The following is a 21,554-nucleotide window of genomic DNA, read 5'->3' as shown; positions in this document are numbered from 1 at the left end:
GTATTAGTAGTTTTATTTGCTTAAATATTAAAAAAATTTTCAATTTGGTTTTATTTGGCAAGGAATGCTTCCTACTGTTTCCTTTTTTTTTTTTATTCAGGGACTAATAGAGATGATAGTGTGTACATCCTGTGGCCAAATTTTGGTGTTATTTGGAAAGAGGGTCTTGGTGTTTCAAAGAGCTCAGGTTTTAAGAAAATGTGTAAACTCTACTTATTTAAGATTTAGAGGGCTTCCCTGGTGGCGCAGTGGTTGAGAGTCCGCCTGCTGATGCAGGGGACACGGGTTCATGCCCCGGTCCGGGAAGATCCCACATGCCATGGAGCGGCTGGGCTTGTGAGCCGTGGCCACTGAGCCTGCGCGTCCGGAGCCTGTGCTCCGCAGCGGGAGAGGCCACAGCGGTGAGAGGCCCATGTACCGCAAAAAAAAAAAAGATTTAGATAGGGAGCTTCCAGCTTGAGATGATGGACTGAACACCCATTTTTAATCCCCAGCCCCTAAGATCATAATGAAATTTTTTGTGTAAAAAAATAATAAAAAATAAATCTCTTAAATTGCCGTAAAACTTGATAGAGATGTAGATTTTCCAAGGACTTGAACGTGAAAGCTGGTGTGATTATAATGATGACAAGTGAAAGTAAAGAAATCCACATCCCAAAATATGCATGGGAGAAGTCAGACTTGGAAGCTACTCTCGCCTGCACTGACATGGAGAGGCCCCAGACTCAGAGTTGACAGGTATTAAAAAGCAAGAAGGAATTGGCAGGGGAGGTGCTGAGGGCAATGAAATGAAAACGATCCAAGGAGCAACTGGGCCAGTGGAACCTTCTCAACCCTCCAGATCCACTGTCCCTACCATCCTGTCTCCACACACATAAAAATTACATGTGGCATATATTAGTACTTCATCCCTTTTTATTGCCCAATAATATAACATTGTATGGATATACCACATTTTGTCTATATTTGTTCATTAATGATGGACATTTGAGTTGTTTTTACTTTTTGGCTATTATAAATACTGCTATGAACATTTGTGAACAAGTTTTTACATGGATATAAGTTCTCATGTCTCTTGGGTTATATACTTAGGAGTGGAGGTGCTAACAGACAATTTCTAGAGTGGCTGTACCATTTTACATTCCCACCAGCAAAAGGTTCCAGTTTCTCCACATCCTTGCCAATACTTATTCTCCATCTTTTTTTATTATAGCCATACTTGTAGATGTGAAATGGTATCTCATTTTGGTTTTGGTTTGCACTTCCCTAATGCTTAATGATGTTGAGCATCTTTTCATATCTTGTTTTCTTTTTATGGAAGTATAGCTGATTTACAGTGTCGTGCCGATCTCTGCTGTACAGCAAAGCGACTCAGTTATACACGTGTAGACATTCTTTTTTTTACATTCTTTTCCGTTGTGGTTTATCACAGAATATTGAACATAGTTCCCTGTGCTCTACAGTCGGACCTTGTTTATCCATCCTGTCTATAATCATTTACGTCTGCTAATCCCAAACTCCCATTCCATCCCTCTCCCACCCCCTCTCCCTTGGCAACTCTGTTCTCTATGTCTGTGAGTCTGTTTCTGTTTTGTACATAGACTCATTTGTGCCATATTTTAGATTCCACATACAAGTGATACCATGTGGTATCTGTCTTTCTCTTTCTGACTTGCTTCACTTAGTATGATAATCTCTAGTTACATCCATGTTGCTGTAAGTAGCATTATTTCATTCTTTTTTATGGCTGAGTAGTATTCCATTGTATATGTGTACCACATCTTTATCCATTCATCTGTTGATGGACATTTAGGTTGGTTCCATGTTTTGGCTATTGTGAATAGTGCTGCTGTGAACATAGGGGTGCATGTATCTTTTTGAATTATAGTTTTGTCTGGGTATATGCCCAGGAGTGGGATTCCTGGATCATATGGTAATTCTATTTTTAGTTTTCTGAGGAACCTCCATACTGTTCTCCATAGTGGCTGCACCAGCTTACATTCCCACCAACAGTGCATGCATGAGGGTTTTCTTTTCTCCACACCCTCTCTGGCATTTGCTATTTGTAGACTTTTTAATGATGACCCTACTTTTTTAAAGATTCATTTATTTATTTATTATTTAATTTATTTATTTTTGGCTGTGTTGGGTCTTAGTTGTGGCACAATGGGATATTCATTGAGGCATGCGGGATCATTCGTTGTGGTGCGCGGGCTTCTCTCTAGTTGTGGTTTTCTCTTCTCTAGTTGTGGCGTGCAGGTTCCAGGGTGCGTGGGCTCTGTATTTGTGGCACACGGGCTTAGTTGCCCCACGGCATGTGGGATCTTAGTTCCCTGACCAGGGATCGGACCTGCATGCCCTGCATTATAAGGCAGATTCTTTACTACTGGACTACCAGGGAAGTCCCAGTGATGGCCATTCTGACTGGTGTGAGGTGGGTACCTCATTGTTGTTTTGATTTGCATTTCTCTAATAGTTAGTGATGTTGAGCATCTTTTCTTGTGGCTACTGGCCATCTGTATGTCTTCTATGGAGAAATGTCTATTAAGATCTTATGCCCATTTTTTTATTGGGTTGTTTGTTTTTTTGTTGTTGAGTTGTATGAGCTGTTTGTATTATTTTGGAAGTTAATCCCTTGTCTGTTGCATCATTTGCAAATACTTTCTCCCAGTCTGTAGGTTGTCTTTTTGGGTTTTTTTTTTTGTGTGTGTGTTGTTTCCTTTGCTGTGCAAAAACCTTGTAAGTTTGATCAGATCCCATTTGTTTATTTTTGTTTTTATTTCTATTGCCTTGGAGACTGACCTAAGGAAACATTGGTATGATTTATGTCAGAGCATGTTTTGCCTATGTTCTCTTCTAGTAGTTTTATGGTGTCATGTCTTATGTTTAAGTCTTTAAGCCATTTTGAGTTTCTTTTGTGCATGATGTGAAGGTGTGTTCTAACTTTATTGATTTACATGCAGCTGTCCAAGTCTTTTTATTTTACTAGTATAAATATCTTATAATTTCTGGCAGTTTCTAACCAGTGAAACATATTGCACAATAAACCACCTCACATCTTCCAGGAAGAAAAAAACACTACATTTGAATAGTAATGACATCACCCACTGAATTAGGACACAATTGAAATTTGCTTTAAATATTTCTTTGGGGGAGGGGATACACCCTTCTACTCAATTAAGAGAAACATTTTTACAGTTCTGAGGTCTTTTGTGTGTGTTTTTTTTTTTTTTTTTAATCATGCCATGAATTCATAGGGACTGGGTTCTGGCAGCTCAGACTCCTTTCCATTGGTTCTCACAAAGTGTGCATCTCTAGGTGGAGCAGGCTGGTGCTTCAGTTGAACCCAAGTGCCTTTCTCTTTGGCTTTTTTCCTTTTCTGATCATTTTCCTTCACACGTTTCAGGAAGCCACCTTAGCTCTTAGAGTGCTTGATTTGCTTCATACTCTCTTTGCAGGACTCTTGCCCTTAGCTCGTTTGTTTACAGCAGTGCCAACAGCAGCTGGGTGACATCATAGACTCTTCTGGCGTTGCCATGGCAGCACTTGTGGGGTGTTCCGTTTTGAACAGTGCCCATTCCCTGCATGTCTACACTATCACCTTTCTGGTAGATTGGCATATCTGTAGCCAGAGGAACAACTCCATGTTTTCTAAAAGGCCTAGAGAACATCTAGCGGCTACTCCTCCATCCCTTTGTGTTGATCATTTTGGTGAATTCCTAGAAGATGGCATTCTTGCCGAAAGTAAGCCTAAATATCTTCCTTGAAAAACTCTATTCCGATCTTTTGGGTTGTTGTTGTTTTTTCTATTGAGTTGTAAGCATTCTTTATGGATTATAGATACAAGACCCTTGCCTGATCCATGATTTGCAAAAAACTTCTCCTATTCTATGGATTGTGTTTTCACTTACGTGAAGCACAGAAGTTTTAAATTCTGATTACGTTTCTCTGTTGGGTTTTTTTTTTCTTCCTGTGTTACTTATGCTTTTGGTGTCATACCTTATTTAAAAAAAAAACATTGTCAAATCCAAGATCACAAAGACGCACGCCTATATTTTCTTCTAAGAGTTTTATGGCTTTGCTCTTACATTTAGATCTTTGATCCATCTTGAGTTAATTTTTGTCACATGTGACATTATAGGGTTAATTTGTCTAATGTAACCCAAAAGCATATAGAAGGTATGTGAAAATGTAGACATTTATTTTTATAACATTTTTCAACCATTTAAATTTTTTAAATAAGCCTGTTTTTAAATTTATCATTTTAAATTATTAGCTAAATTAGAAAAGTTTAACTTTACGTTTTCTTAAGTTTAACAAAGCTAAATTAACTTTGGGGTTTTTTTGGCCGCACTGCGCAGCACGTGGAACTTCCCCCACCAGGGATTGAACCTGCGCCCCCTGCAGTGGAAGCGCGGAATCTTAACCACTAGACCAGTAGGGAAGTCCTGAGTTATTTTGGTCTTAACCCTCATTTTGTGGTGGGGAAACAAGCATTCCTGAACTATTTTTGTCAAGAAAAGGCACATCTTTTCTGAATGTGATGACGGTAGTGGGAAGCCAAATGTGACAATGGAAATAGTTTAGAGGATGAAGAACAATAAAGTTTGTTTTGCTCAGAAGCATGATCCCTTGTATACTGAGTTTGGCTTTTTTCGAAGTAATTAATGATGAAATGCTAAAACCACAACATCTTATTTTATAGATATTCAGGCTCATGAAGCCATCAACACTGAAGCACAAAACACAACAAAACATAAATAAGTTCAAAAGCAAAAAAACCACTGAGAAAATAAATAAGAAATTATTGTCCATCTGTTGCCACTATCCATCTGCAGAACTTTTTCACCATCCATCCCATACTGCCACTCCATACTGATTAAGCAATAACTCCCCACTTTCTCCTCTTCCAGTCTCCGGTAACCATAGGTTTACTTTCTGTCTTTATAAATTTGACTATTTTAGGTACCTCATATAAGAGGAATCATATAGGGGCTTCCTTGGTGGCGCAGTGGTTAAGAATCTGCCTGCCAATGCAGGGGATGCGGGTTTGTGCCCCGGTTTGGGAAGATCCCACATGCCGCGGAGCGGCTGGGCCCGTGAGCCTTGGCTGCTGAGCCTGCGCGTCCGGAGCCTGTGCTCCGCAATGGGAGAGGCCATAACAGTGAGAGGCCCACGTACCACAAAAACAACAAAAAAAGAGGACTCATACAATATTTACCCTTTTGTGTCTGGCTTATTTCACTGATCATGTCTTCAAGCTTCATTCATGTTGTATCAGAATTTCATTTTTTTAAAAGCTGAATAATCTGTTATGTGCATATACCACATTATGTTTATTCATTCATCTATTGATAGATATTTGGGTTGTTTTCACCTTTTGGCTATTGTGAATATTGCTGGTATGAATGTGGGTATACAAACATCTGTTTGAGACCCTACTTTAAATTTCTTTGGGTATGTACCCTAAAGTGGAATTGCTGGATCATATGGTAATTATATGCTCAGTTTTCTGTGGAACTACCATAGTACTTTCTACAATGGCTGCACCATTTTATGTTCCCACCAGCAGTGCACGAAGGCTCCAGTTTTTCCACATCCTTCCAACACTTACTGTTTTTTGTTTTGTTTTTGTTTTTAATAATAGCCATCCTAATGTGTGTGAGTGGTATCTCATTGTGGTTTTGATTTGCATTTCCCTAATGATTAGCGATGTTGATCATCTTTTTATGCACTTACTGGCCGTTTGTATATCTTCTTGGAAGAAACATCTTTTCAAGTCCTTTGTCCATTTTTGAGTTGAGTTATTTTTGTTGTTGTTGAGTTCTTTATATAGCCTTTTCCCTTTTAATGTTCTTTTACTAGAGGTGTTGTTCACTTAACTTTTAAAGAAGTGGTTTATAGAATTGGTTGCAGGACCAACTCTCCTATCTGTGTACTGCAGGTATTAGCTATTCTAAATTCTGTTGAATTTTAATGTAGACATTGATTGGGTTTTGGCATGCTGCTCCACCAGCCTTCCAAAGATCAGGCTTAATTCCTTTTTTTAAAAAAGTTAATTAACTAATTTATTTATTTTTGTCTGCGTTGGGTCTTCGTTGCTGCGTGTGGGCTTTCTCTGGTTGCGGTGAGCGGGAGCTACTCTTCGTTGCAGTGCGCAGGCTTCTCATTGCGGTGGCTTCTCTTGTTGTGGAGCACGGGCTCTAGGCACGCGGGCTTCAGTAGTTGTGGCACGTGGGCTCAGTAGTTGTGGCTCGCGGGCTCTAGAGCGCAGGCTCAGTAGTTGTGGCGCACGGGCTTAGTTGCTCCACAGCATGTGGGATCTTCTTGGACCAGTTTTATATGTGGTGTATGATTTAATCCTCACAGCAAGATGGGTATTTGTGTCTGTATTTTTCAGATCAAGGAAAACTGTGGGATCAGAGTTAAATGAAGTAACCTGCTGAAAATATATAGTTAATAAATAGTTTACCAGTGTTGATACTTAGCCACAGCTTTCTTCAAGTCTATCAATTCATACACTGAACTAACCGTATAAAACTCATACTGTAGTCTTCTATCTGTGTTTCGAGAATATGTTCATAAGCATTTAATAGTTGCTAAAAATCTAGTTATTCCTATTTAGTTTCTTCCTTTAAATATTATCCAGGTATGACTGTAGAGGGCAAATTAGTCAAGTGATCCCCCCAAATCTACTGTATGATTGTCTTATTACTCTCTTTTTTAAAAAGACCTAGAATTATATGAAAAACAACAACCCTGCTTCATCCCTGGCTTTTAAAAAGTATGTAAACACTGAGTTAAGGATTTTATTTACTTTAAGCCATTGTCCAATTCTTAACATAAATGTAAAATCACACACACAACATATTTCTTTCAAAATAACTCCTGTGCTCCTGTCTCTAGCAGTTCTTAAGTATTTTGTTACCTAACTTGCACTAATTACGTAAATTTAGGTGTGACTAGCCATTTATGTCTAAATACACTAAACTCTAAGGGCAAATCAGCATAGAGTGGGTTCTGTGGGGAAATGTTTGTAGCAGACAGGAATTGATGGATTCTTTTGAGAAATGAAATTACTTAGTCCAATGACTGGTACACACTTACCATTCAGGGAGTGTATGCTCTTTACCACCATTAGCACCAGGTTATTTAGGGTTATGTAGAAAGGTCACCAGGATGGCCACGTGGACGAGGGATTGAAAGCCCTCGCCTCTACGCAGCACAAAGGAAAACAGTTATATGGCTCTAGTTATATTCTTTTTTTTCCTTAAAAAAAAAACTGTTATTGAAATACAGTTGATTTACAGTATTACATTAGTTTCAGGTGTAGAGCAAAGTGATTCAATTATATATTGTGTGTGTCTGTATATATATATATTTTTTTCAGATTCTTTTCCCTTATAGGTTATTATAAGATATTGAGTAGAGTTCCCTGTGCTATACAGTAGGTTCTTGTTGGTTATCTATTTTATATGTAGTCGTGTGTGTTTTAACCCCAAACTCCTAGTTTATCCTTCCCTCACCCTTTCCCCTTCAGGAGCCATAAGTTTGTTTTCTATGTCTATGAGTATATTTCTGTTTTGTAAAAATAAATTCATTTGTATCATTTTTTAAAATATTCTGCATATAAGCAATATCATATGGTATTTGTCTTTCTCTTTCTGACTTCACTTAGTATGATAATCTCTTGGTCCATCCATGTTGCTGTAAATGGCATTATTTCATTCTTTTTTATATCTAGTTATATTCTGAGAGAGATTATGAGGACCTGAACTAGGGCAGTGGGAACAGAGAGAAGAAGTTGAATTTAAGAGCTCTTTAGGGCAAGACTTAGATTAGATCTGACAGAATTAGATTGATTAGATAGAAAGGGAGATTAGGATGAACCTGTTGTTTCTGGCTCGATTGGGTGGATGGTGTCGTCACTCATCTAGATGAGAACTGGAGTAGGATCAGGAGTTGTGGATTGGACATGCTGAGTTCTCCTTTGTATTAATACGGTATTGTGATGTATAAGGACCCCTTCCTGAGAAGGCTGGGCTGGGTGGAGGAAACTGAGCCTAAGGACTAAATCTATGTAAATAACCGAGGATATGCTAGAACCATTATTTTTCTCTTCTTTTTAAAAAAACTCTTTATTTTGGAGAATTTTAAATATAGAAGTAGATGATTCATATTATGAGCCTCCTACGTACCCAACTCTGAACTTCAGCAATAATGGTGTATCTTGTTTTGTATATACCCCTTCTGTATTATTTTATTTGTTTATTTTTTATTTTTGGCTGTGTCAGGTCTTAGTTGCGGCACACAGGAACTTTTGTTGACGTGTGCGGGCTCTTCGTAGCAGTGCGTGGGTTTCTCTCTAGTTGTGGTGCACAGGCTCCAGAGCATGCGGGCTCAGTAGTTGCGGTGCACAGCTCTCTAGTTGTGGTGTGCAGGCTCCAGAGCGCATGGGCTCTGTAGTTGTGGTGCACGGGTTTAGTTGCCCCGCAGCATGTGGGATCTTAGTTCCCTGACCAGGGATCGAACCTGCGTCGCCTGCATTGGAAGATGGATTCTTAACCACTGGACCACCAGGGAAGTCCCTACCCCTTCTAAATTATTTTAAAGCAAATCCAGGACATCCTATCATCTTCATCATATCTCAGTATTTATTTCTAGAAAGACTCATTTTTAAACATATCATTATTATACCTTAGAAAATTAGCAGTAATTCCTTGATACCAAATATCTAGTAAGCATTCAGATTTCGAGTAGTTTCAAATGTCCTGTTTTGTTTGTTTGCTTTTTTTAAATTTTGTGAAATAAAATACAGATACAGAAAATCACCAAAAAGCAAATGTATAACTAGAGTTACTTTAAGGCAAACACTCTTGTAACCATCACCAGATGAGGAAGTAGAACCTCAGAAGCCCCTCCATATGCCCCATCCCCTCTTATCTCTCCCCTATAAATAACCATTACCCTGATTTTTATAGTTATCCCTTTCTTGCATGTTTGATTAGTTTTATCACCTAAATGTGCATCCTTTAGAACATTTTAGTCTTGCTCGTTAAAAATAAAAGTTGATTGTCTTTTATATATACCTCTGTCCCATTATCTTCCTATACTTTAGTTGTGGAAGGAACTAGACCATTTGACCTATCAAATTTCCCACAGTCTAGATTTCGCTGGTTGCATACTCACGTGCATCTCAGTATATTTCTCTGTTCCCTGTATTTCTGTAGTTTGGCAGTAAGATTCAGAGGCTTTATTAGACTGACGTTTGATCCTTTGGCTAGACTATAGATAGTAGTGTGTTCTTCCGTTAAAAGGCACATAACGTTTGATTATCTCTCTTTTTATGATGTGAACACCACTGATGCTTAATGCTTGTGTCTGTTAATTCATGGTGTGTGGCTATTACTGTTATTCTGTCACGTCTACTTCATTTACTACAGGCACTACTTTTATAGGAAGACTCTTTCCCTCTTCTACTGCTTGTTTACCTGAAGGGACTGTTTATATAGGAAAGCAGAATAAAGCTTGATCCCTTCCCTTTACTGGCCAGTCTTCAAGATGATGAGTTTGTTTCTGTCTTCCTCAAAAGGTGAACAAGTCTTCCCTTTAAAAAATATCATTATAGGGACTTCCGTGGTGGTCCAGTGGTTAAGACTCTGTGCTCCCAATGCAGGGGGCACAGGTTCGATCCCTGATCGGGGAACTAAGATCCCACATGCCGCACAACGTGGCCAAAACATAAAAAATAAAAATATCATTATAGGGCTTCCCTGGTGGCACAGTGGTTGAGAGTCCGCCTGCCGATGCAGGGGACACGGGTTCGTGCCCCGGTCCGGGAGGATCCCACATGCCACGGAGTGGCTGGGCCCATGAGCCATGGACGCTGCACCTGCGCGTCCGGAGCCTGTGCTCCACAACAGGAGAGGCCACAACAGTGAGAGGCCCGCGTACCGCAAAAAAAAAAAAATCATTATAAACTCATGAATGTAAACGTATTTGATGGGTTTCATACAATGCAATTATTATCACTATTGAAACTTAAATTGTCCCATCTTAGGTCTGTGGGAGCCTCTTCTATAATACTTGACTCATAAGTCCTTTTGATATGACCCTAGATGTCTTTGATAGCTTGTTTGTTATCTGGTGTGATAAGATGTTCCAAGTTCATCTTGTCCATTTCCTGCCCTGTACATGGACTCAGCCATTTCTCTAAGAAGCTCTGGTTTCCTTTAGGGTGAATTATATGTCAAGCTCCAGTTAGGGGCTAAGGATGCTCTCTGCTACTAAGTTGGTCATATTTTTTAGTCCTTTTAAATGGAGAGAGCTAAGATACACACCCACAAAGATACAGTACTTCATGAGTTCGTATTGATATTTCCAATTCAAACCTTATTAAACCTCTTCTCCATTACATACCAATCCTCTTTTTTCCATACCAAGAATCTTGATCTTTAAGGATGTTGGGGATGAGATGTTAGAATTAATGTATATGGTAATTACTCATTGACTTTATCCCATATTACATGCTCAGTAGTCCCAAATAATAATACTAATATAACCATTAACATGATTATTGAAAACATTAAAACATTTTTTTACATATGCTCTCTCCATTCTCTTCCCATTTTTCTAGTAGTCATACATAGTAGTCCCACAGTATTTGAGCATTTGCCTATTTAAATACTATACTGTCTGCCTCTTAGCCCTCATTTTGTCTCACGTCTACAGGTAACTATACATAAATACTCACAAGGTCTTTATGTCAATGTTTCTTTAGTCATTTTGATTGTCTGAGTCAGTTATGCTGGATACAAAAATCCTTGGCTCATCCTTTCTTTCAAATTCTTAAATATATTAATGTTCTTCTAATGTAACAATTGACTGTTGAAAAATAGGATACTCTCTTTTTCTAGATACCTAAAAAGTTCTTTTTCTTTGAAATACAGCAGTTTTACTAGAATGTTTTGGTGTTTGTCATTCTAGGTTGATAGTCTCTTTTTTCTTTTATTTCATGAACATTTTCTTGACTTACTCAGCATTTAGTATTTATTCTGTTCCCTTGCCTTGGTTTTCTTCTTCAGATACTCTTATTGTCTATATATCCTTTGCCTACCTCCAATATTTCTAATTTTCTCTTGAATATCACTTGTGGGAGTCATACGGGCTGGATTGTTGCAACCTCTTTAGTCTTTGTTGCAGCCCCTTGCAGTCAGCTGGTACTGAGAGGTCAAAACTCCTCATTTCAATTGCTGCTCTCAAATTGGCCTGTTGTGCTTTCTAGCAAATTCTTGTTGCCTATTTTGGGCTTATCCTGTTCTGAGTTCCATTCAGTGCAGCCTCATTGAATATTTCTTTTTCTGCCCACACAGACACTACTGTGTAGGCCTTTTGGCTATTGGTAGTTTGTATTCTGGCATTTGTTGAAGGTACTTTGTCATCTAGTTTTTTTGTAAATGTTGTCAAGGGGTTCGGGTTTTGCTGCCTAGTCATTCCATCTGTTTTTTTTGTTTTGTTTTGTTTTTTTGCGGTACGCGGGCCTCTCACTGTTGCGGCCTCTCCCTTTGCGGAGCACAGGCTCCGGACGCGCAGGCTCAGCGGCCATGGCTCACGGGCCCAGCCGCTCCGCGGCATGTGGGATCTTCCCGGACCGGGGCACGAACCCGCGTCCCCCGCATCGGCAGGCGGACTCTCAACCACTGCGCCACCAGGGAAGCCCCGTTCCATCTGTCCTTATGTGGGGATTTGGAGAGTCTGAGAACTATGCTGCTATTGCTGTCTTCCCAGACTCCCCCATAACTGGGGTGTGTGTGTGTTTACAGTCTGTATGAATCATAATTTAAATAAATTGATGTCTTTTATAATCTGTAGATTCCCCCTCTGTATGTCTCTCACTCTTTCGCTCCTCTTTTCCCTTACAAATTATTAGTTGAAGAAACTACACTATAAGTCCTGAAGAGAAATCCTAAAGATTTTGCTTATTGCATCTCTCTTGTATAGTTTAACGTGTTCTTCTGTCCTCGGTATTTCCTTCAAGCTGGTAGGTGGAGCTGGAGTCTTGAACAGATTCAGCTTCCATGATAGGTTGTACATTCAAAAAACAAACAAAACACTGGGTGGGCCAACTCAAGGAAAGCAAACAATACAGAAACAGAAGCACTCCATTTGCCAAGTTGACGTTGAAGAATAGGCAAGTCCATAGAAACAGAAAATAGAAGAGTGGTTGCCAGGTACTGGGGGCAGGGAGGCCAAGGAATGACTGCTCATGGGCACAGAGTTTCCTTTTAGGATGAAGAAATTAGGTTGTGGTGATGGTTGCATAACTTTTGAAAACCACTGAATTGTATACTTGAAAAAGATGAAGTTCATGGTACGTGAATTGTATTTCAGTAAAGCTGTTATCTCGTAAAAGGAAGTTAGATTTGAAAAGGAAGAGGGTTACCTAATTCTCTGAGACTGGTAGGAAGGAGAGTTGGCATGGGTACCCGTGCTGATAAGTTTGTAAGTGACCTCTCCCACTAGCTGTAGACTAATATATTCAACTATCTATTGAATATACCCATTTGGATGTTCTATAGGCAAGTCAAACTCAACATCATTGCTGCCCAATAGAATGTAATACAAGCCACAGGTAAGTTTTAATTTTCCAGCAGCCAATTTAAAAAGTAGAGGGAAGTATGTGAAATTGATTTTATATCTTCTATTTAATCTAGTATATCTAAAATAATATATTTCAGCATGTAGTTAATATAAAAATTATACATGAGCTCTTTTACCTTCATTTCTCATGAAGGTCTTTGAAATGCAGTGTGTATTTCACACCGACAGCATACCCAATTCAGACTTGGCACACTCCAGGTGTTCACTAGCCACATGTGGGTTACACCTAGAGTACTGGACAGTGCAGATGAGGTTTGAAATGGAATTCATGAATTCATTCCTGTCTCCTGATCTCAGTAAATGGCCCCTCCTTTTAGGGTCATCATCCTGTTTCTTCTTCCGTACAATCCACATCAATCCATCATTTCGTTCCACTGATTTTTTTTTTTTTTTTTTGGGCTGCGTTGGGTCTTTGTGGCTGTGCGTGGGCTTTCTCTAGTTGTGGCGAGCGGGGACTACGCTTTGTTGCCGTGCATGGGCTTCTCATTGTGGTGGCTTCTCTTGTTGTGGAGCACGGGCTCTAGGCACGCAGGCTTTAGTAGTTGTGCCTCCCGGGCTCAGTAGTTGCAGAGTGCGGGCTCTAGGGCGTGCGGGCTTCAGTAGTTTGGCGTGCAGGCTCAGTAGTTGTGGTGCACGGGCTTAGTTGCTCCGCAGCATGTGGGATCTTCCCGGACCAGGGATCGAACCTGTGTCCCCTGCATTGGAAGGCAGATTCTTACCACTGCACCACCAGGGAAGTCCTCCACTGATTTTTATCTTTAACATTTTTGCAAATCCATCTCTTCTTATCTAGTCCTACCAGTTTCCTGAAATTCAGCATTGCTTGCCTGGGCCATTACAGTAGCCTCTCAACAGGTCTTCCTGTTTCTATTTCTGCCGTTCGTAAGTTTCTTTGCTGCCAGAATCTTTGCCTCACTGATAATTTCACCAGGCCACTCCCCTACTCAGTACCACTTAGTGGCATCCCAGTATTTCAATAGTAGTCTGTGACCACAATGAGTACTACATAGATGATTGGGAATGTGGGAAAAAGAAAGTAGACATCTGTCCTTATTCTTTTGAAAAGTACATTTAGCATCTATTTCTTAATGGACATAACACCGTAGAACATATAAATAACTTATAAATGAATATAATTATACTGATGGAATATGATAAAGTCTAGGTTCCTTTGCATAGCAAACTCCCCATTTCCCCTTTCCCTCCAGCCTCTGGCAGGCACCATTCTACTCCCCACTTCTGTGACTTTGACTATTTCAGATAGCTCATGTAAGTGGAATCATGCAATGTTTGTCCTTCTGTGACTGGCTTATTTCACTTAGCATGATGTGCTCCAGGTTCATCCATGTTGTCACGTGGCAGGGTTTTATTCTTTTTTAAGACTGAATAATATTCCAGTGTGTGTGTATGTGTGTGTGTATACACACACACATACACACACACCCCACATTTTCTTTATCCATTCATCCATCTATGAGTTTTTCATATCTTGACTATTGTGAATAAAGCTGCAATGAACATGACCGATATATCTCTTTGAGATCCTGATTTCAATTCTTTTGGGTATATACCCAGAAATGGGATTGCTGGATTATATGGTAGTTCCATTTTTAATTTTTTGAGGAACCTCCATATTTTTTTTCCATAGCACCTGTACCATTTTTACATTCCCACCAACAATGTGCAAGTGTTCTATTGTAATTTCTCTACACTCTCACCAACACTTGTTATCTTTTTTTTTTAATAATAGTCATCCTGACAGGTGTGAGATCATATATCCTTGTGGTTTTGATTTGTGTTCCTCTTACGATTAGTGTTGTTGAACACCTTTTCACATACCTGTTGGCCATTTGTATGTTTTCTTTGGAGAAATGTCTATTCATGTCCTTTGCCTATTTTTTAATTGTGTTATTTGTTTTGCTATTGAGTTGTAGATGTTTCTTAGATATTTAAGATATTAACCACTTACCACATAAAGGGTTTGCAAATATTTTCTCCCATTCCATGGATTTCCTTTTCATTTTGTTGATTGTTTTCACTGATTCTTACTCCAGGAAGACTTCCTCCAGTTAGCCTAGATATCCCTCTTCCCAATTCCCATAGAACATTGTGAATAACTCTGACTTGGCACTTACGTTATTATATTAGAATTATCTGTCATTATATGTCTGTTTTGTCTCTCTTCTGGCCTCAAGACTCATTGAGGGAAAGGATTTTGCCTCTGTTATCATTTTTGTACTTCTAGTCCCTAATACAGTTCCTATTATATAATTGGTACTCAGATATTAGTAGAACTAAACTGAGCCCCTGAAATTTTAATGATTAAGTTATCAAAGGTTAGACCTAGGCATTAACCTAACTTAAGATAAACAACCAAAGATGTAGATTTGTTATTAATACCAATGACCTTTGATTGAAAATTGAGTAGATAACTGAACCTGAGAATAGTGCTACTTTTAATTTTAGGTGGGAAAAAAAAAAGCTGTAGCATACATAGAATATAAAATGATAAGTATTGAGAACATAAACTCTGTAAGTGCAGAGTTTTTGTCTGTTGTTTTCACGGATCTTCTCCCAATGTGTAAAACAGTACCTGGCACATAATAGTAAGTAACTGGTCAGTAAATATTTATTGAATAAATGAGTGGGCATAGAAAAGCACTCTAGCTTTACACTTTATTAGGCTTTTAAGGCAAAAATTAAGTTTAAAACATTTCCTTATCTCTAATTCAATGTAAAATTTATCAAATTCCTGTCTTCTCACATTATTTTATGTTTTGTAAAGGAAATCTCTAATAAGTATAATGGAGTATAATTTTTTTTCTCTTTTAGCAAACGAAGCAAAAAAGGAGATAAAAATGGAAAGGGCTTGAGACATTTTTCAATGAAAGTGTGTGAGAAAGTTCAGCGGAAAGGTACAACATCATATAATGAAGTAGCTGATGAGCTGGTGTCCGAGTTCACCAATTCAAATAACCATTTGGCAGCTGATTCGGTAGGTAGATCATGCACTTGACATTGACTGTGATGAGTGATGCAGCAGCGTACCTCTCTGGGTTGTCTGTGTCAATTCGAGGATTCAGACAAGCTAGGGAATCCCCAACTCCTTCTTTACTTGAGGGTTTCATATTGTCTGTTGGGGAATTTTGTTGTTTTGATTTTTTGTTGTTTTGTCTTAGAAAGAATTCTTTTACTATTTATTTAAACATAAAGATGGACAAGTATTTTTTAAATGTCTTTGGGTGTTATTGAAGAAACGTACTTTTTTAAAATATGCTTTTTATATTTGAATGACTTCAGATACATTTCTGAACCTTTTAGTGTTTCTTCCATGTCTAAGTCAATAAGAAAATTTTATCTCGTTTTTAATTGAAAAAATACTACATGAACATGTTTATAAAAATTCACTTGTACCGGGCTTCCCTGGTGGCGCAGTGGTTGAGAGTCCGCCTGCCGATGCAGGGGACACGGCTTCGTGCCCCGGTCCGGGAGGATCCCATATGCTGCGGAGCGGCTGGGCCCGTGAGCCATGGCCACTGAGCCTGCGCGTCCGGAGCCTGTGCTCCGCAACGGGAGAGGCCACAACAGTGAGAGGCCCCCGTACAGCAAAAAAAAAAAAAAAAAAAAAAAAAAAAAGTCACTTGTACCGAAGAGTATGTAATAAAAAATATCTCTCTTCTACCACAGACCCTAATCTGCCTCCCCAAAGGCACTATTCACTATTACCAGATTCCTGAGTATCATTCCAGACATTCTTTATGCATATATATAATAAAATTTATTTCTTTTATTATGGTAAACACAAATGTGATTATGCTTTTGTATGCTTCATTTTATTTTATTCATTTATTTTTAAAATTTATTTATTTATTTTTGGTTGCGTTGGGTCTTCGTTGCTGTATGTGGGCTTTCTCTAGTTGTGAGCGGGAGCTACTCTTCGTTGCAGTGTGCGGGCTTCTCATTGTGGTGGCTTCTCTTGTTGTGGAGCATGGGCTCTAGGCGCGTGGGTTTCAGTAGTTGTGGCACACGGGCTCAGTAGTTGTGGTGCACAGGCTTAGTTGCTCCACGGCATGTGGGATCTTCCCTTCCCAGGGCTCGAACCTGTGTCCCCTGCATTGGCAGGCGGATTCTTAACCACTGCGCCACCAGGAAAGCCTGCGTGCTTCATTTTTAATTTTATTTTCTTAACAATATTTATCTTAGAGCCTCTTTTTTAGCACATATAAATCATTCTCACTTTTTTAAAATGGAGATAAAATTACATGCAGGGAGGGAAATACACATGTCTTAAGTGTACAATTAAATGATTTTTTCCTTATCTATTGTGGAATAATTTACATACAATAAGATGTATTCATTTCAAGTGTAAAATTCAGTGAGTTTTGACAGTTGTATGCACCTGTGTCATCACCACCGTAATCAAGACACAAAACATTTACATCACTCCCAAAAGGTTCTTCCTGCCTTTGTCATCCATCCCTCCCTCTCCCTCTATCCCCAGGCAACTGCTGATATGCTTTTTATCATTATAAATCAGTTTGCATTTTATTTAAATGTAGTCATACTACATGTTTTCCACAACAGTATTAAGTAATAGTAGTAACTGTAGTCATATTGAGTCTTTAATTCTTGACGTTAGTGGAAATATTTGTAGTTTTGCAACCTTAATTACGATAAAGGTTTTATTTTGAGATGATAGTAACCATAACTTAATTTTTAAATGAATGTTTATTTCCTTTTTCTTAATTAAAACAATTAGGAATGGATGCTGAATTTAATCAAATTCTGGATAGTTTCCTGAAATTTTAGGATTTTTACACTGGTATTAATGAACGAGATTGGTGAGGGTTTTTTTTACTTTTGTTTTTACCATCTTTGCTGTTTTTTTAATAACTTTTTCCCCTTTATTCTGCAGTTCACATATGAGTCCCAGACTGGTTTCTCTTCTGTCTTTGTTATTCTTTCAGTGTCTTTGTCAACACAGACATTTCTCCCAGTAGCATATGCAGTTTGATCCGTATCCAGTGAGTACACATAGGCCTTCAAAGTTCCTGGTTCTCCAGCATCAGAACCTGGGTCCTCCTTTTTGACTGCACCCATGTCTGTCTGTGCTGGGACTCCGCCACCTTGGTCCCATCACCCTTGAGGTATCCTTAGGCCAGGAATGCCAAACACATTAACGTGCCAAGTCTGAATAAGTACGGGAACTACTTCGATCTTAGCGTTGAGAGTAGGGAAGCAGACTGTGTCTGAGTTCTGTTACAAAGAATGCTCTACTCGGTTAGCAACGTCTGCCTTGACTATACTCACTAGACATGTCGGGAATGGAGTATTGGGAGAAGAGGCTACGAGCTGGCCCAGATTCAGAAAGGGACAAGGAGGATATTCCGTCCTCGCCTTAGGTGGTTGTTCTGCTGCCCAGGCTGCGTTGTCTTCACTGGCCAGGTGGCTGGGGAGGCCGACTGAAGGCCACGAAGCTTCACACAGCTTCCCCAGGCTCTTGGTGGAAGAGCAGAAGCCCCAGGCTAGAGGGAGCTTGGCAGGGCAGCCCATGCAGGGCCCTAAAGGGGTGTACGTGCTGTAGGCTACCCTGGCATTAGCTCCTTATCCTCTGGAGTCAGCCTCATGCAGGCAAAGGCAGCTGGATGGCTGTCAAAGAGGTAGATGCAGCGCAGGGGTGGAAACACTTTTCCATGGCATTTACCCGGGAATAACCTTAATCTCTGCATAAACTTTCAAAAATCCCCATTCCAGACTGAAATGGTTGACCTCCTATGTGCTACCAAGAAATCCAAATAGAATAAAAGGACAGTCTTACTTTAATCAAGTCCGGAGTGAAGACACACTGCTTTGAAAAGCGCTGTCTCAGCAGAAGACACAAGGGTGTGTGTAAAAGAATGTTTCTGGAAAATACCAAAGGCACCAAACATAACCCCAGCTTTGCCCTCTGCTTTCCTTCCATGCCACTCCGTACCCTGGGGCAGGGCAGCTACTTTTCCCAGCTGACTCCGGGCATGTCGTAGTGCTCCGTGAGTGTGTCCAGGTCTCTGATGAGTCCTGTGCTCTCGGTTTGTGGGTTTTGGATGCTTTCTTGAGGATCCTCTCCATTTGCTGCATCTCCTCCAAGGCCACCTGGGCCGGGGTCCACTTTTCCAGGCCGCACCTCCTCTCCTTGTTCTTTATGCTCATTGCCATCGCTTCCAGGCGTCTTGCCTTGTCTTTATCCTTTTTCTTCTGCTGCTTGGTCGTGCCGAGCTCTGCGACACCTTTCAGCTTCAGGGCCCCTTTGGACCCGCTCGCAGGCCTCCGCGGCGCCCGTCTGCAGCTCAGCACCATCTTGGCAATTTTGATCAGTAGTGTTATGCTGGCTTTATAAAATGAGTTTGGAGGTTTTCTCTTTCTCTTTACTCCATCACAGGTTTCATGGCATTGGATGTCTAGTTCTGGTCCCTGAAATTTTATAGAAATCACCTGAGATACCATCTAGGCCTGGTGATTTGGGGGGGGGTAGAGTTCAGATAGCTTTTTCCATTTCTTGTTTGGTAATTAGTCTGTTTACAATTGCTTTCTCCATTAAGAGTCAGTTTGGTATTTCATGTTTTCTTAGAATAGCCTCCATTTCATCCATGCTCTCAAAATTATTTGCAATTATATTTCCAAAATAAAAAAAAACCCAAACATCTCTTAGATTTGTTTGTATTGACCACCTGTTTTGCAGTTGATTTCTGTTTTTGTCTGTATTTAATAGTCTGTTCTCTTTCCCGAAGTTACTTTTGTTATTTCTCTACCCTGCAGACTGTGATGTATACTTTATTTACTTTTATTATCTTTGTTTAGTAATGAAAGTCTTTATGGCTGTGACTTTTCCATTTATTTATGTATGTATGTATGTGGCTGCATTGGGTCTTAGTTGTGGCACGCGGGATCTTCGTTGTGGCATGTGGGGTCTTTCGTTGCGGTGCACGGGCTCTTCATGTGGCATGCTGGCTTCTCTCTAGTTGTGGCACGCAGGCTCCAGAGTGCATGGGCTCAGTAGTTGCGGTGTGCGGGCTTAGTTGCCCTGCGGCATGTGGGATCTTTGTTCCCTGACCAGGTATCGAACCCTGCATCCTCTGCATTGGGAGGCTGATTCTTAACTACTGGACCACCAGGGAAGTCCCGACTTCTCCTCTTGTGCATGGCTTTAGCCATATTCCATTGATTCCGATATGTTATTCTTTAGATATTCTATAACTTTGATTTTAATTTTCTCTTTGACCTAAGAATTGCATTAGAAAAGTTTCTTATAGTTCCAGGTGGTAGGAATTTTTGTTCATTGTCATGAATTTTTACCTTTATTACCTATGATCAGAAATTGTGAGTTGAACTTTTTCCTTTTTGGGGGGATTGCTTTGAGATTTTTCTTGTGAGCCATTATGTGGTGATGTCTTTTTCATTTAATTTCCCTGGGCACTTGAAAAAAAAAGTATATGACATTCTGATTTTCAGTGAGCTTCAGAGTTCTCTAAATGGTCCCCCAGCCCCCGTGTGACCTGGCCTAGCATTACCTCTCATCTCCTACTATCCACTCCCTCAGTTACTACACTCCAGCCACACATTTCGTGGATATGCTCCTAATCAAGCCATTGCACTTGCTGTTTCCTTTGCCTGGAATACTCTTTGCTAGGGATCCATATGGTTTCTCTCTCGTCTCCACCGAATCTTCACTCAGCTGTCACTACAATGGGCATTTCTTCCTAGCACTTCTCAACATCTAACATACATACATTTTTACTAACTACCCACCCCACTCCCGAATATAAGCAAGGGTTGGGTTTTTTTTCTGTTTATTCACTGCTTTGTTTTTTTTTTTCTGATAATTTAGAAGGTTTGTAGTCTGTAGTTCTTTAAATTTTTTTTTTTTACAACTTTAAGTAACTTCAGTATTTTATTTCTTAAGTTATCACTAATAGACCAGTATCTGTTGATTATGGAGGGAAAAATAAATCAATATGCCTATTGTTTACTCCCATCTCCCAGTTTTCCCCTCTACCACAGGATTCAGATTGAATATATTAGTGGCAGTTGTTAAAAGAATATTATCATTATTGTTGTTTTTATGACTTTAAATGAATATATTGTGCCAAAATTGTTACTTAGTTCATCTGCTTTGACTTCATGCCCCTTCCAATATCAAAGAGGAGGAAATCAGCAGACTTCCTTTGCTGCCTCCTTCTGGTATTTGTTGTTTTATTATCATTATTTCTACAGTGTCAGGATTTCTAATGTTTACATTCAGTTCTGTAACTTAGATCTCCCATTTATTTAAGTTTAAGTTTAGTTCTATATTTAAATTGATTCAGTGCTCCACCATCCTTTATTTTCATGGATTGATTGGATTTGGTTCATAGGACCCACCTGTGCACAGTGAGATAAGGGGCTTTTCCACCATGTAAGTTAACACAGTTTCCTTCACTAAGGAAGTCTTGCTAACCGCCCCCCCCAAAAAAGTCAGCTGAACTAAACGGTGTGTGTAGTGATCTGTGTAATTATATTTTGGTGCAAGTTCACTATTTTCATTGTATTTTAGTGATAGTTCGCAGGTCAGCACTACTGCATGGACCGCATTTTGAGAAGCACTGTTTACTAGAGCTTGTAACATGGATCCTTGACTTTTCAAAATCTGATATCCTCCTAGGCACTGCAAGGCCTTAGCCACTTTAACGTCATTACGCCTTTCTCATATATATACTATTATTGTCATGTATATTAGTTCTATATCTATTCTAGACTCTACAAGATATTATGTTTTATACAGTGAGTATTGAGATTTACCTTTAGAGTTGGTCTTCACTCCATCCTACATCTCCAAGCTCCCATCTTAGATTATCTTCCTTTTACCTAAGGAAGGCCCT

At 39.5% G+C, this 21,554-nt stretch overlaps 1 protein-coding gene and 1 pseudogene across 8 annotated transcripts in view; one reads left to right on the top strand and one right to left on the bottom strand.

The window, feature by feature from the left end:
• The window catches only part of TFDP2 (transcription factor Dp-2), a 177,396-nt gene that overhangs the window by 133,180 nt on the left and 22,662 nt on the right, over positions 1-21,554 (top strand). For all 7 annotated transcript variants that reach the window (XM_082624413.1, XM_082624412.1, XM_082624410.1 and 4 more), the window contains one exon: positions 15,493-15,655. In XM_082624413.1, coding sequence (XP_082480539.1) covers positions 15,493-15,655 — 163 coding nt within the window. The remainder of the gene's footprint in view (positions 1-15,492; positions 15,656-21,554) is intronic.
• Positions 18,191-21,369, bottom strand: LOC309806521 (protein FAM32A-like; annotated as a pseudogene). The gene is made up of 2 exons: positions 21,342-21,369; positions 18,191-18,996 (listed from the first exon to the last, which is right to left on the bottom strand). The product of its transcript is annotated as a protein FAM32A-like (transcript).

The sequence above is a fragment of the Mesoplodon mirus genome (assembly GCF_964341445.2).
Source record: "Mesoplodon mirus genome assembly, chromosome: 6".
In the NCBI taxonomy this organism is placed as follows: domain Eukaryota; kingdom Metazoa; phylum Chordata; class Mammalia; order Artiodactyla; family Ziphiidae; genus Mesoplodon; species Mesoplodon mirus.
This window is presented reverse-complemented; position numbering and strand designations above follow the sequence as displayed.